The following is a 13222-nucleotide window of genomic DNA, read 5'->3' on the forward strand; positions in this document are numbered from 1 at the left end:
CACTCGAAACAAGTAACAAACACGCACAACACACAGTGGGAGCGAACAGGTTAAATAGGGAAGGACATAATACCATAATGGGAAACAGGTGTGCAACACTAGACAACAACCAGATGAACATAGAAACATAAAACATAGATCGGCAGCAGCTAGTATTCCGGTGACGACGAACGCCGAAGCCTGCCTGAACCAGAAGGAAGGGCAGTCTCGGCAGAATCCGTGACACAGGTTCACATGTTTTCATTTGTAAAAAACAACCCTATTTACACTTAAAATGCTCAAATGATGTCTTGTGCATATAGTAACCTAATCAAAAGTTCAACTTTCTGTCCGAATTCCTTATTTGAGATACAAGCGAAAGTCTGAACCTTTGCGCAAATCTAGTTTTTAATGTCTGTGTTTTTGCATGTACATTGATTGATTAATCTTAAACTACAAATAGTGAACGAGTCTGCACTTCAGGAGAAAGGAGATATTACCACCATGTAATGTGTGGCCAACACTGGATTTAGGAGGATGTAGTGTGTTCCAGTCCAAATGAAAGGGATAACTCACCCCAATTACAGAGCTGCATATTGATTCCCCTACCTTGCAAGTAGTATGGACAAGGTTTGTTTATCTGGCCACTGTCTACACATACTCAGTTTTTTGCATTTGTAGCACATAACCAATGCAAGTCAATATCCCTGATAATCCCATTTTCGCACATCATGTCCAAATCATCTACACAATCAGAACTATTATGTAATTTGGGTAAACTATTCCTTTAATCATGGTCTCTAGATGAATGATATTGTGACACCCACGAGGACCAGGCTTGGCCACCCCTGGTGTAGGTGCTAAGGAATGGGTCTCTCAAGATCCAACCTGGTGGACATAATGCATAAAACATAATACGTAACTGATATATTGTATGCTCTCTTTTCTTTCCAGATCCAACATTGCAGTTGCCAGCATGACCATGCCTGGCTCCACTACGGGCCCCACCCTGGGGTTTGATGACTACACTCTCTACAGCAACCTGTCAGATGACGAGCTGATGCAGCTGGCTATCGAACGCAGCCTTAGTGATCCCCACAATGCCACTTCACTGGGTGAAGCCGGCAAGACCTCCACAGCTCTAGGCAGAAGAACAGTCCAGTGCAGGGTAAATCCACCCGCAACTAGGCCGAACCCATCAAATCCACCAAGGGAGGACCCAAGCCATAGGCCGCCTACTGCCAACCCACCTGACGCGTATGTGCCAGCTGAAAAGACCCATCATTGTTTTTTATGATCCACTTTGGGTTTTGGGCCCCCCTTTACATGAAGTTTAGGCTACAGATAGTTACATGTAATTCAAATTTCTTGGCATAATACATGTAGCACTATAACTGTCCTTATTACGTACCTTATCTGTAGTTACAGTGTACAGCTAAGTAATTATCTGGTCATTACTAAATAGCTATAAAGTCAATACATGGCATAAAGGCAAAGTTTTTCCAGTCAAGGTATGTTCAAGAAAAGCTTTCTCTGATTATTATATGGATCTCGTCAGTAATGTGTGTCTATGGATCACTATACAGACATCTCCTTCAAAGCAAATGTATGTTTCCAGAGTTATACAACTCTGAGAGTGACGGTTTTCTCAAACAAATGACTTGACTCGTGCAGTGTTTACTTACAGATGTAGGATCTTAATTTGATCACTCTTTTGTTGGTGAGAATTCCTGCGTGGCAGGAAATGCAAATGAGCTTTGTGGTTTACATACATTCACTGAAAATCCGCTCTAACACATGGTTATATTAACAGTATTGCACTTTTCATGTAGCCTAATTTTGGCCAGCTAATAGCTTAACCACCGATCAACAACATTGTGGATTAAATGTTCAAATCCTGTTGCTGCAGGATTATTTTGCTGCAACAACACCAGTCAAATTAAGATCCTTCATCTGTAGCTAACTTGACTAATAGTGACTCGATATTTTGTCACAAAAACTTGTAACGTGGTACCAAGGTTTATAAAAAGCTAACTTTTTAGTGGCCTGCAACTGTACATGTTGGATATTAACTATGCACATGCCTTAAACCTACCACTTAGAAATGCTTTCGGAGGAACACTAGAGCAGAGATATGAACTAGGATTGTGATAGTGGACAAGTATTTTAGATGGGTGTACTGTATTGATTGATACAGAGCTGTTCATAGTACACATGTTAGCAATGAGAATTGATTAAGGATTCAAACATTTCACTTTGAAGAAACACACAATATACAATTAGATTAGGGTCCCACCATGTTAGTTTAATTTATTTTATGTACACATTTGCAGCAGTCAGCTCTATGACATTCAACAGAATATATCTCACTGTTCCTGTAGCAGGAGAAGGAAATGTGAAGAAAGAAGGAAATGTGAAGACATTGTGGTGACTCATTTTGTCACTGGCAATGGAAAGTGCATGCTGGCATATCACAGAGGCGATGGCTCGATTCAGTACGTGCCGGAGACAGAGGAGTAAGTGTGTCCTTTCACAGAGTGTATTTAGCAACACATATTGCCTTCACACCAAGACATAAACACTTTAGGATATGTAATAATGTTTGTATAATATGTAATGACATTTGTTGTACTTTGTACATAATTTTTCCTCCTGAAAGGATACAAACCTGCTGGGAAACCTGCTGGGAATTCCACCACTTTTCAACCTCAAATGCATTATCTCCAGCAACGTACCAGAGTTTACATACAGTGTGTGAAAACGATGCATTTCTTTGTTCTGTAGTGTAAAAGATAAGAACAAAGGTCCTACAAATTGCAATTTTATAACTTTAAAAGTGAACAACAGTGCACAACAGTGATTTTCAAAACCTGCAACAAGTTTCTAGCCAGGGGAGGGCATTTTCCTGCTCACCACGTGACCGCGAGTCTTTGAAAATCACTGTATTTAAAAATGTTTTTACTTTGATGACATCATCAAATTTCACTTTTTTATCGTATCTTTTTAACCACAGCGGCATTTTCACATAATTTATGTAGACACTGGTATGGTGCTGGAGATAATAAATATGAGGTTGAAAAGTGGTGAAATTCCCGATTTAAGTAACCAATGTCTTTCCATCACCATAAACCCTAACTAAGGATGTGTGTATTTAGTTTGAATCAACTTTCTAAACTCAAAGTTATCCCCCCCCCAAAAAAATTTGGTTCGAGAATGTTTTGGATTGCCCCTATATTGCGAGATTCTGGCAATTAAGCTGTTTCTCTACTTAGCCAGAGTCAGATGAACTTGTGGATACCATTTTTATGTATCTGTGCATTGTGAAGGATGTTAGAGGTAATTTTCCGAGCCATTGCTAACTAGCATTAGCGCAATGACTGGAAGTCTACAGGTACAGTAGCATACGTTAGCTCTTTTGTAGTTTATGTGGACTAGGGGAAAAGGGCAAGTGGATGATGATGGGTATGTTTGCCTATTAGGGAACAGGACCCTATTGTGAAAGCCATCCTGAATGGTGATGTGACTACGGTACGAGCTATGGCAAGAAACAGGGGGAATAACATACTGCAGCCTGACAAGTATGGATGGATCCCGTTGCACGAGGCTGCATATTATGGCCAAGACCAGTGTGTCAGAATTCTTCTTGGCGGTAAATGCAATTCAATTCTTGTACATTTAGTACAGTCATTCTTTGGATAATTGTTGTTGTCCTTTTTATAAAGACTGGTATATTTATATTTGACAGTCCCATTTAAGATGGTACTTACCTGTTATTTACTGGGAAAGTGTGTGGTGGTAACAATTCACATTTTCTAGCCTCACATCAAAGAATTTAACAATTGATTACAATAGCAGTCCATACCAAATGGTACACCCATTTTACCATGTAATTACCAAGTATTTTACCATTTTACCAAGTAAATGCCAGCTAAATAGCAGACTGTAAAATACAGTATAAAATAAAGTATAGCCTAGTGTTCTTTCCACTTTTCAAGCTCAACCTGGTGTGATTAACAAGTGCGACCTGAAAGGCCGGACCGCTCTCATCTTGGCGGTGGAAAGGGAAAAGGTGGCCTGTGTAGAGGCACTACTGGAGAAGGGGGCTGACCCAGACCTTGCCAACAAGGACAGAGAGAGCCCCCTATACAAAGGTAAAACATTTGCCTTCAAGACCTATTAAGACCTACAATATCTGCCAATCCCTTTGTTATTATCCTTTTACTTTAAACATAGTAAGTCATAGGTTACTGATAGTAAAATGACTTGTTGGGTAGCAAGATCAGTACACGGTGAGAAAAATGTAGCTGAAAAACTTGCCCTTCATGTATTCGAAAGAAAACTGCTGGTATAAGAAACATGGTGGTGGAAGATCCCTCCAGCCCATGCCTGCACCGATCGAATGCTTTTACAGTGGCTTGCAAAAGTATTCACCCCCCTTTGCTTTTTTCCTATTTTGTTGCCTCCCAACCTGGAATTAAAATGGATTTACACATTTGATTTACACAACATGCCTACCACTTTGAAGATGCAAAATATTTTTTATTGTGAAACAAACAAGAAATAAGACAAAAAACAGAAAACTTGAGCGTGCATAACTATTCACCCCCCCAAAGTCAATACTTTGTAGAGCCACCTTTTGCAGCAATTACAGCTGCAAATATCTTGGGGTATGTCTCTATAAGCTTTGCACATCTAGCCACTGGGATTTCTGAACATTCTTCAAGGCAAAACTGCTCCAGCTCCTTCAAGTTGGATGGGTTCCGCTTGTGTACAGCAATCTTTAAGTCATACCACAGATTCTCAATTGGATTTAGGTCTGGGCTTTGACTAGGCCATTCCAAGACATTTAAATGTTTCCCCTTAAACCACTCAAATGTTGCTTTAGCAGTATGCTTAGGGTCATTGTCCTGCGTGGCGCAGTGGTCTAAGGCACTGCATCGCAGTGCTAACTGTGCCACTAGAGATCCTGGTTCGAATCCAGGCTCTGTCGCCGCCGGCCGCGACCAGGAGACTCATGGGCGGCGCACAATTGGCCCAGCGTCGTCCAGGGTAGGGGAGGGAATGGCCGGCAGGGATGTAGCTCAGTTGATAGAGCATGGCGTTTGCAACGCCAGGGTTGTGGGTTCGATTCCCATGGGGGGCCAGTATAAAAAAAAATATGTATTCACTAACTGTAAGTCGCTCTGGATAAGAGCGTCTGCTAAATGACTTAAATGTATAAATGGAAGGTGAACCTCCGTCCCAGTCTCAAATCTCTGGAAGACTGAAACAGTTTTTCCTCAAGAATTTCCCTGTATTTAGCGCCATCCATCATTCCTTCAATTCTGACCAGTTTCCCAGTCCCTGCCGATGAAAAACATCCCCACAGCATGATGCTGCCACCACCATGGGGAAGTTGTTCTCGGGATGATGAGAGGTGTTGTGTTTGCGACAGACATAACGTTTTCCTTGATGGCCAAAAAGCTCAATTTTAGTCTCATCTGACCAGAGTACCTTTTTCCATATGTTTGGGGAGTCTCCCACATGCCTTTTGGCAAACACCAAAACGTGTTTGCATAATTTTTTCTTTAAGCAATGGCTTTTTTTCTGGCCACTCTTCCGTAAATCCCATCTCTGTGGAGTGTACAGCTTAAAGTGGTCCTATGGACAGATACTTCAATCTCCGCTGTGGAGCTTTGCAGCTCTTTCAGGGTTATCTTTGGTCTCTTTGTTGCCTCTGATTAATGCCCTCCTTGCCTGGGCCGTGAGTTTTGGTGGGTGGCCCTCTCTTGGCAGGTTTGTTGTGGTGCCATATTTTTTCCATTTTTAAATAATGGATTTAATGGTGCTCCGTAGGATGTTCAAAGTTTCGGATATTTTTTTATAACCCGACCCTGATCTGTAATTCTCCACAACTTTGTCCCTGACCTGTTTGGAGAGCTCCTTGGTCTTCATGGTGCCGCTTATTTGGTGGTGTCCCTTGCTTAGTGGTGTTGCAGACTCTGGGGCCTTTCAGAACAGGTGTATATATACTGAGATCATGTGACAGATCATGTGACACTTAGATTGCACACAGGTGGACTTTATTTAACTAATTATGTGACTTCTGAAGGTAATTGGTTGCACCAGATCTTATTTAGGGGCTTCATAGCAAAGGGGGTGAATACATATGCACACACCAGTTTCCCGTTATTTATTTTTTTGAATTTTTTGAAACAAGTCATTTTTTTCATTTCACTTCACCAATTTGGACTATTTTGGGTATGTCCATTACATGAAATCCAAATAAAAATCCATTTAAATTACAGGTTGTAATGCAACAAAATAGGAAAAACACCAAGGGGATTAATACTTTTGCAAGGCACTGTACATTTGTGGGGAGCACTAGTGAACAAGGGCACACTTCAGGAGAAAGGAGAGGTTATTGGGAGACAGGGATGGCTTGTTATGAGAAATACAGCTACACCCAAAATCTGCCATTACAGATTGTCTCTCCCAGTATCCTCTCAAGCTGTCTTGAGTACCCCGGGAATACCCCCAAACCGTTGTTTAGGAAACTGTATTCCATGACTAAGACTTTGAAATTCTTCCATTTAACTGCTGTCTGTCAATCTTTGACCCTATTCCACAGCTTGTGAAATGGACAATGCCGAGATTGTGGCCATGCTTCTTAATCATGGTGCTGTGGTGAACAAATACTCCATCCATGGCTGGACAGCTCTCCTAGAGGCTGTGAGCCGCAACAATGTGGAGATCTGTGAGATGTTGGTCCAGAACGGGGCTAATCTCAGCCCAACCAACATGTACGGTTTCACACCCCTGTCTACTGCAGCCCAGAGCGGACATGTGGAAACACTTCGATTTCTTATTAAACACGGTATGGGTATGACTTTCCCCTGGAAAAGCGGGTGAATTCTGTAGGCCAAATGGCATTACACCGAATTGAGACTGTCCCCAAACCACATAGAGCTGTTGTGGAGCTCTAACCATCGATTTTGTGTTGACTTTTCTAACTGTACATTGCACTGAATATGTTCTAGGTGCTGATATCAACAGAGAGGCAAGCGATGGGTCCACAGCTCTGTATGAGGCGGCAAAGAATGGCCATGAGGACATTGTGGAGATTCTTCTTTCTCAGAAAGCTGATGCCAACAAAGCGGGCAAGAAAGGACTTCTGCCACTACATATCGCTGCCCAACAAGGAAATGATGGGTAGGTGCAATTAGCTTACATTGCCTTGATACATGGGAAGACTACAAATCTCCCTGCACAACACCCTTAACACTAGAACCGCTGGCCTTCTCAACCTCCAAGTACTCACTAGAGAACGCACTGTCTGGCATTTTCTTTAGCCTACGTACAGTGAGGGAAAAAAGTATTTGATCCCCTGCTGATTTTGTACGTTTGCCCACTGACAAAGAAATTATCAGTCTATAATTTTAATGGTAGGTTTATTTGAACAGTGAGAGACAGAATAACAACAAAAAAATCCAGAAAAACGCATGCCAAAAATGTTATAAATTGATTTGCATTTTAATGAGGGAAATAAGTATTTGACCCCCTCTCTATCAGAAAGATTTCTGGCTCCCAGGTGTCTTTTATACAGGTAACGAGCTGAGATTAGGAGCACACTCTTAAAGGGAGTGCTCCTAATCTCAGCTTGTTACCTGTATAAAAGACACCTGTCCACAGAAGCAACCAATCAATCAGATTCCAAACTCTCCACCATGGCCAAGACCAAAGAGCTCTCCAAGGATGTCAGGGACAAGATTGTAGACCTACACAAGGTTGGAATGGGCTACAAGACCATCGCCAAGCAGCTTGGTGAGAAGGTGACAACAGTTGGTGCGATTATTCGCAAATGGAAGAAACACAAAAGACCTGTCAATCTCCCTCGACCTGGGGCTCCATGCAAGATCTCACCTCATGGAGTTGCAATGATCATGAGAATGGTGAGGAATCAGCCCAGAACTACACGGGAGGATCTTGTCAATTATCTCAAGGCAGCTGGGACCATAGTCACCAAGAAAACAATTGGTAACACACTACGCCGTGAAGGACTGAAATCCTGCAGCGCCCGCAAGGTCCCCCTGCTCAAGAAAGCACATATGCAGGGCCGTCTGAAGTTTGCCAATGAACATCTGAATGATTCAGAGGAGAACTGGGTGCAAGTGTTGTGGTCAGATGGGACCAAAATCGAGCTCTTTGGCATCAACTCAACTCGCCGTGTTTGGAGGAGGAGGAATGCTGCCTATGACCCCAAGAACACCATCCCCACCGTCAAACATGGAGGTGGAAACATTATGCTTTGGGGGTGTTTTTCTGCTAAGGGGACAGGACAACTTCACCGCATCAAAGGGACGATGGACGGCGCCATGTACAGTCAAATCTTGGGTGAGAACCTCCTTCCCTCAGCCAGGGCTTTGAAAATGGGTCGTGGATGGGTATTCCAGCATGACAATGACCCAAAACACACGGCCAAGGCAACAAAGGAGTGGCTCAAGAAGAAGCACATTAAGGTCCTGGAGTGGCCTAGCCAGTCTCCAGACCTTAATCCCATAGAAAATCTGTGGAGGGAGCTGAAGGTTCGAGTTGCCTCGAAACCTTAATGACTTGGAGAAGATCTGCAAAGAGGAGTGGGACAAAATCCCTCCTGAGATGTGTGCAAACCTGGTGGCCAACTACAAGAAATGTCTGACCTCATAATTTGCAGATAGTTATTGACACATCAACCAGGTTCAAGGGGCAGGCCAATTTGTGACTTGTTTTGGTAATCAGTGGCTGTATTGGGGGGGAGTGGTTTCACCTCTCCTAGGCAATCAGCAATTAGTACAGGGAGGTGTGCTCTCACCTCTGCTAGGCAATTAGCAATTAGTGTTAGTTCTTCAGTCTCCCCTAGTTTCTCAGCGGCAGTTGTAAGCGGCGGTCGTGTCAGTGACAGTTTTGTCGCAAAACTAACACCGTCGCTGAAACAGAGACGGTTCTGCCGAGTTATTCGAGGAAGGCTCCACACCACTCTCTCACTTGAGTATCTCACCTAGTTATTTACAGATTATCTCATTTTGTTTTCTATACCTGTTCGCACCTCTCCCTGTAGGCTTTACAGATGCTTCCCACCCCTTGGCTGCAGCCCTTCTAATTTAGTGTACCCTGCGCGCACAACCCATGTGGAATTCTCTGGCAGCGTTTGGAACTGCCGATCTGCGGTCAAGAATGCTGAGTTAATCTCAGCCTATACTGCCCTTCAGTCCCTTGACTTTTGGCCCTAACGGAGACATGGATCATGTCGTGGAAATTCTAATCAAGTGAGAGAGACATGTCATTTCTTCAAACAATTAATCTTTATTTGATATCGATTAATTATTGCAATAATGGAGCTGGTAAACAACCCACCCATAGGTGATTAGTTGAGAGCCCAACGAACAGGAAATGCTGACGTCTTATATAGTGGCCCTAAAAATGCTTAGTCATGGCTGCTTCCACCCCTCCCCAGCAGATCAGGAGCTACCTTGTTTTCTTCTTGTGGCTATGTGTATCGGGTCATAGCGCACAAACAAGTGATAACATTAGTTCCGTTACTACTCATATCTCCACACAGCTGTGCCCTTGGAAGATAGTAAAAGGATGAACTGAAAAACTGTGGTCACTCTGAGGCTCTTTGTCTTATGCCGTGTGACCAGGTTACTCAGAAGCAACGAGAAATTGAAACAATACAGGTCTATCTGTTCCTCCAGTTTATCTCTATCCCATGTCCTTGACTATACGCCCAGACCAGCTTCAGGGAGCTAGAGAGAACCATCCTTATGAAAAGCACAGCATTATAGTTAAGAAATGTCTCTACTATTGTTAAGCATATTAATGGTTAACTATTCATATTAAACAAATCAGGTAAATACGTGATTTTTCTCCCACATTCCCCTCTTAGAAGATTCAATCTTCTATACAATAATATGACAAATTCACACCATATGTAAAGATACAAATAAAAAAATAGAAACCTTCCAGATGTGACATATGACATGTATATCATCCTTATGAGGAACCTCCCTTTGGGTTACTGAGTCTCAAACCTATTACCTTCTACACATACCATATACAGTTCTAACTTGCCAGTGTCTGCTGATGATTCGGTATAACAAAGATAGCCAAGTGGATTCTTTCTAAGTAAAGCGTTTGCTCCCAGAGTGCGGCTGCTCAGGAGTGAACATCTGGCAATCACAGCGTCTAGGCGTTCAGCCAATATTCCATTCCTACTAAGCCGACCTTGTGAGTAAATTTCTGTCTACAACAGGCGCATTTCTAAGTATGCAACAGGTCAAACATCACTGACCTCAGACATTATTTAAAGACATTTCAAACATTTTGTGTACCAGGTTAACACTTGGTTTTTCAGTATATTTGTTATCAGGATAATTTATATGTGTGCAACCAAAACTCTGGCAATAGAAACTTCAGAAAATGTCAATTGTGTGCCCTTTAAGGGGTATCATTTCTAACCTGTGAAAAATCCACTAACCAAAAAAGAAAACACACAATAAATCAAACACAGTATTAACACCATTAACACATATTAATAACATAAACATTTAATTAGTTTTCCCTTCGCTAAATCTTAATCAGTCCAAATCATTTAAAATGTGAATTCTTACTCTAATTAACTTCACCTTCACTTGGCGCAAAACACTCTTAAGGGAATCATTTAGACAATTAAAAAGTTATACAGAAGTAAACTCTTAATCTGTACAAAGAGGACAATCATCATGTTGATGCATCGATCTCAGTCTTCTTAAACAATGGGGTGGCTATTGTTTGCTGGACTCCTGTCCTGAGCCTGCCGTTGGCTCGAGCTGGAGCGGCTGTTATTTAAGTCCTGCCGTGGGACTATGCTGGTATTCCTCAGTTGCATTGTGGCCACTTCTCCCAGGGCCCATACAACAGCTGCAATGAGAAGACTGACAACGAAAGCAACAAATGTATATCTGCTGTCAGTATAAATCATAACAGTTTTATCCTTAGCCAAAAAAAATGCTCTAGTAAGAGCAAACAATTCTGCAGCCTGAGCTGACAGATGGGGTGGTATTCTAGCACTTTCTAAGGTAGTGGCAGCCGTGGTTATTGCGTAAGCCACTAATGGTTTTTCTTGAGGTGATTTTTGAGCGGAACCATCAACAAATCATTCCAAATCAGCGTTCATTAAAGGCACATCCGATAAATCGGGGTGTGGCTTACAGACCTGGTCAACTAGGACAGCACAATCATGGGGCTCACCTTCATCGTCAGTTGGTAGGGACATGGCACATTGACATTGCTACCGCTCTGAGGCAACACACCAACCCTCTCACCATACTGTCAAGTCTCTTAGAGTAGTATGCAACGGGCCACTGCTTCCCACTTCCTGTATAAGGACAGACGACATAAAACGTTCTTCTTTTTTTTTCAAACACCAATAGATTCAATGGTTTAGAATGATCCGGCAAACCTAAACAAGGAGAAAAGGTTAGCAACTGTGTCATATTTTGTCGACTGCCTGCAAACCGTCAGGAGTCCACTTTATCTTGTCCTTCATCGCCATCTTGTGGCCAATGTGTGATATCAGAAAATGGTTGAGTGATTTCCGCTGTTCCTGTAAGTGTCAACATGTGTTAAACAGTTCAAACAGTTCATCATTATGCAATCATTCATTCACAATCATTCTGTTATTGTGTGCATCCATATATTAATTAATGGGGTTCCCCTCTTTATTTGTTTAGTTCTCTAACGGTATCTACATTTCTTAACAGCAGTCAAATGCTCTTAGATCAATCAGTTAACTAATTCCAGGCCTATTTTAAATTACATTTGGTTCACTTAAATTCAATTCCAAAGATCAGTCAACACAATTCTCACTACTTAAAACTCTGTTCCCGAAAGTACAGATATTCTTACTACACGTATCAACTCACTTGAAAACCAGGAATCGATTACATCAAGAACACTTTTTCAATGTTGTACACAGGCCTTCTCTACACAAGGCTAAAAGCATTCACTTTTAAAATTTAGAATTCTAAAGTCTTCACCGGTAGTGCTGTGAAAGCAAAGGTTTAGCGGTTACAACACTGCTACAACTAGCAGGCAGACAGAAAATTGTATTGTTGGAAATCAGTGATGACTCCTTCAGTCAGTAGCTTAGTTATAATTTTGTAAACCTACAGTCTGCAAAATAAATCACATCTAAAGCAACTTTAAACAACTACAACCCGCTAACAGCAGTAAATGCTTTTCAAGCAGTGCATTTCTCTTACAAAAACAATCATCAAAATAAATCACATAACAACGTAGTTTGATTGGGAACCACAGGGGCACGAGCAAACACAGCATCATTCACAGGCCTTGAACCTTGTTCAAAACGCCATTCCCCTGAGGCTTTTCTTACTGGCAAGATAGGGGTACTGCAAGGTGACTCTGGACACAGGACTAACGCTCTGTGCTCTAACAGTGAGGCATGTACAGGTGTGATACCCGCAATAGCCTCTTTACTGAGTGGATACTGTGCTCTGGAAAGGTGCCTGGTATCTTTGGGAGTGACTACAAGGGGCTCAGCCCCCTTCATCCTGCCAAAATCATACTTATCCCTTGCCCGTAGGCAATCAGGGACCTCTCAAGAGGGGCGGGTCCTCACTCAAAAACATGATATTGGTGACAAAGGAGGGCTGATCAAGTCAATGCACACCCCTCTCAACTGCTGTGTCCCAGTTCAGGGGGTAACAATATGTCAGTGTGCTGGGTGAATAAGTTGACCCGTCTGAACACATCTCCCAATCAACAGCATTGACCGGGCCCTTCATCCAAACACCAGTATCCTCCAACTCAACTCTACATGATTTTGCCAGGGACACATGTGGTGCACTATCTTCAAACATGTGGAGCTCTTTCTGTGCAGGGGTTAGGTTAACCCCCAAATCCCAGAAATCCCTGCTGCAATACAACCCTTCACACTGGATAGATACTGGCGATACACTTTCTAACAGCCATTTGTTCTCATATCTAAGGTCTCTTGTCAATGGTGAGAAATGGGAGGTGCAAGGTAAGCCTGCTTCAGACATGAAACTGCCCTCGTGACCCCAATGGGTTTTGGCCCATTGAGAAAACACAAGCTATATTGGGAACCTCACTTATCAACATCCCATGTATAATGCCAGTCACAAAACTCAGACATTAACATCAATTGCTCCCCCTCTTCCTCCTCCTCCTCATGAATAACGGTTAAACCGGTTGGGCCACATGT

The 13222-nt window shown here is 42.4% G+C and overlaps 1 protein-coding gene across 1 annotated transcript in view; it reads left to right on the forward strand.

Moving 5' to 3' along the window:
* Nucleotides 1-961: 961 nt before the first annotated feature.
* Nucleotides 962-13222, forward strand: part of LOC311106439 (ankyrin repeat and SOCS box protein 2-like) — a gene marked incomplete at both ends in the record, with an annotated part of 40596 nt that continues 28335 nt past the window's right edge. The window contains 6 exons of the mRNA XM_084148774.1: nt 962-1236; nt 2361-2495; nt 3459-3628; nt 3975-4130; nt 6590-6835; nt 6999-7170. Of these exons, the coding sequence (XP_084004900.1) occupies nt 962-1236; nt 2361-2495; nt 3459-3628; nt 3975-4130; nt 6590-6835; nt 6999-7170 (1154 nt within the window). The remainder of the gene's footprint in view (nt 1237-2360; nt 2496-3458; nt 3629-3974; nt 4131-6589; nt 6836-6998; nt 7171-13222) is intronic.

This window comes from Coregonus lavaretus (assembly GCF_964263955.1).
Source record: "Coregonus lavaretus genome assembly, chromosome: 31".
Taxonomy (NCBI): Eukaryota; Metazoa; Chordata; class Actinopteri; order Salmoniformes; family Salmonidae; genus Coregonus; species Coregonus lavaretus.